The sequence below is a fragment of the Choloepus didactylus genome, chromosome 17, assembly GCF_015220235.1.
Source record: "Choloepus didactylus isolate mChoDid1 chromosome 17, mChoDid1.pri, whole genome shotgun sequence".
In the NCBI taxonomy this organism is placed as follows: Eukaryota; Metazoa; Chordata; class Mammalia; order Pilosa; family Megalonychidae; genus Choloepus; species Choloepus didactylus.
Window position 1 is genome coordinate 65262921 of NC_051323.1, and position 3429 is coordinate 65266349.

Consider the following 3429-nt stretch of genomic DNA (forward strand, 5'->3'; position numbering starts at 1 on the left):
TTCTTATATGAAAATGTGCTGGTTGTGAAATCTCTGGATAAATGAATCAGAGAAATAATTCTGGCTCAATGTATAGTGATTGATTGCTCTAGGGAAATTATGCAAATAGATTAGAGTATGCTTGGAACATCTCACTTATAAGGATGAATTAAGTGCAGTTAAGAAACAACCCATGAGCTGGTTCTGTAAACAGACTTTAGAGTAGCCCATTGAACATATAAATAACACATAAATGGTGTACATGGTGGATAGTAACTCTTGGCCATTGCAGATATTCCTCTGTGCTCTCAGTATAGAAGACGGTTGCAAACTATACTTTCCAGAATTCCATGAAGCTTGATGTGCTGGTTTGGATCTGTTATGTACCCCAGAAAAGACTATGTTCCTTTAATCCAATTTCATGGGGGCAGACCTATTGTGGGTGGGATCTTCCCATTAGGTTGTTTCCATGGAGATGTGACCCCACCCATTCAAGGTGGGTCTTAATCCCTTTGTTGGAGTCCTCTATGAGAGGAAAAAAGGCAGAGACAGTTTGGAGAGAGCTCAGAGAAGCTAAGAGAGATGCTTAGAGAGAAATGTCCAGATACATTTGGAGAAAGCCATTTTTAAACCAGAACCCAGGAGAAGGCCCAGCAGACTCCAGCCATGTGCATTGTCATGTAACAGAGGAACCCCAGATGCTACTGGCCTTTCCTCAGATAAGGTATCTACCTCCTGATGCCTTAATTTGGACATTTTTATGGCCTTAGAACTGTAAATTTGCAACTTAATACATCCCCATTGAAAAAGCCAACCCATTTCTGGTATATTGCATTCCAGAAGCTTTAGCACACCAAAACACTTGGTCTGCTAAACAGATGCCTTCATTCATGATTTGAGAGGTGGAAGCTAGGCAAAAATTAGCTTCCTATTTTGGGGGGTAATGGTTGCTGGCAAGAATGGTCTTGTAGATGCTGGGGTCTCCTAAGCAGTGTCCCAGTGTCCCTTATTCTCTTCTGAGATGTCAAGAGGGCAATTGTGATAAGAGGCCTTCCTGATCCCGCAGTGCAGTGATGACAGTGTTCTCAAAGTCACAAGTTCCAGTGGTAATCCTAGTTGTTCAACCTCTTGTCACAGTGGTCACTTATTCTCAGTCAAGTCAGTGTTAAGATGGAGTTCCGGGACTCATTCCTGGAGGCCTAGACTGGAGGGCACTCCTCTAGCTCATTTGGTTAGCACTCAGTTTATACTGGAACCATGCTGCTTTACATCAAGTGGTTTCTATTTCCTGGAAATGAGCATGCACTGATATATGAAAGTAACAGAATCCTAAATATAAAACATGAAAGTTTTTAAAAGAAGCACATACGCACACACCATCCAAAGAAGTTCAAGAAAACAAATGATAGAAAACAAAGGAGTTAGGGGCCAAGTAAGATGGCGGCTCCCAAGAACGCTCTAAGAGATGACTTGGTGATGGCACAGATCCTGAAAGATATGGCAATTACAGAGTACGAACCAAGGGTTATAAATCAAGTGTCGGAATTTGCTTTCCGATATGTGACTACAGTTCTGGATGATGCAAAAATTTATTCAAGCCATGCTAAGAAACCTAATGTTGATGCAGATGATGTGAGACTGGCAATCCAGTGTCATGCTGACCAATCTTTTACCTCTCCTCCCCCAAGAGATTTTTTACTGGATATTGCAAGGCAGAAAAATCAAACACCTTTACCACTGATTAAGCCACATGCAGGACCTAGACTTCCACCTGACAGATACTGCTTAACAGCTCCAAACCATAGGCTGAAGTCCTTGATTAAAAAGGGACCTAATCAAGGAAAACTAGTTCTACGGTTAAGTGTTGGTGCTGTTAAGTGCAGACCTACCACTTCTACTATAGCGGCCCCACAAACAGTATCTGTTCCAAATAAGGTGGCAACTCCAGTGTCAGTGACAAGCCAAAGATTTATGGTGCAGATTCCACCTCTTCAGTCCACACCTGCCAAACCAGTTCCTGCAACAACTACGGTTCAAAATGTTCTAACTAATCCTTCAATGATTGGACCCAAAAATATTCTTATTACCACCAACATGGTTTCATGACAGAATACTGCCAATGAATCAAATCCATTGAAGAGAAAGCATGAAGAAGATGGTGACAATGATACTATAAGGAATGTAGTCTAGCCAAGATGCATTTCAAAAGTTTAGTTGGTTTTGAGCCCAGTACACTGAACTAGAGCATTCTAGATATTCTCAAGTTGTATCTTAGAAAACTTAAACATAGCTGTGATATTTTTCACATTAGTTAAAACCGTTAGATTTCATTAGTAGGAGTAGAAATGTTATGCTTTAAATATAAAAAGTTAAGTAATTGTTTCTAAAGACTTTCATTAATGCCAAGTCCTACTATGGCAAATTCTATTTTTGGAAGCAGTTTTCTGCCATGTATCACTGACAGCAGCACTTAAGTTTTCAATTTCTAAAGTAGGGTCAGTGACTAATCTTTAACAGCGTAATTTCTAATTTACATTTAAATTCTACTTTCTTTGTAACATAAATAGTCACCTTTATTGTCACTAAATTCTTTGGCCAAAACTCTCAATTTAGGAAACATTTCTGAAATTGATTTAGAGGAATTCTAAATCCATTTTGAATGTACTTGTTTTTTGGTCTTTCCTAACTTCCCACTTCTTCTCATACCCTTTCGAGATCCCATTCGTTTTCTGTATACCCTATAGGCTTAAGTTTCTCCCCATTTCTCTTAAATTAAAAAAGCCAAAACTGGAAATTTTAAAGTATCACTCCTGATAGTATAGTTGAGTATCATTTTCATATTTGTAAAACATGCTCTACATGCCTGATGTTGTTTCACTTAAATCACAGGTTAGATTTGCTATTTTTCTCTATATACAAGAGCAGTTTGGTTTTTCAGTTGCCTTTTGTGCCTGTTGATTTTTACTCTGCTTTTGACATGTAGTCAGTTACACTCAGTTTCAGTCTTTTATTCCAAGTTGATAACTATACCCATTCCAGAGTTCTGAATTTAACATAGAAGATGCGATAGCTTATTAAATTCTGCCTTGATAAGTATATTTACCCTGGACTGAGGCAAAACCACTGCAGCGCAACTGTTTTCTTCCTTTGTAGCACATGCATTGTGCTTTGATCACTACTGCTTGAACCCTCCTATTGGTATAATTCAGATCCTTTTTTCTCGCTCGTTGCTGAGAGTTTCATACATAAGATGGGATCAAACCTCAAAGATTTTGATGGTTCTCCTTCCTCAATAAGGCCGAAAAGAAAAACAAGTTTGTGATATGACTTGTATTTAGGTGAACTCTGCCTGCGTTTCCCAGTATGGCTATGTTGCTGAACACTTTTCCCTATTTTCCATTTATACACATCTAAAAATTTTATTGGGAAAGATTGTGAAACTTTCACAAA

The 3429-nt window shown here is 38.7% G+C and overlaps 1 protein-coding gene across 1 annotated transcript; it reads left to right on the forward strand.

Annotated features, from left to right (window-relative positions):
• Positions 1 to 1416: 1416 nt before the first annotated feature.
• LOC119512450 (transcription initiation factor TFIID subunit 9B-like) lies at positions 1417 to 2085 on the forward strand. Its single transcript, XM_037807108.1, has one exon. The coding sequence runs from the start codon at positions 1417 to 1419 to the stop codon at positions 2083 to 2085; it is 669 nt and encodes a 222-aa protein (XP_037663036.1).
• Positions 2086 to 3429: the final 1344 nt, after the last annotated feature.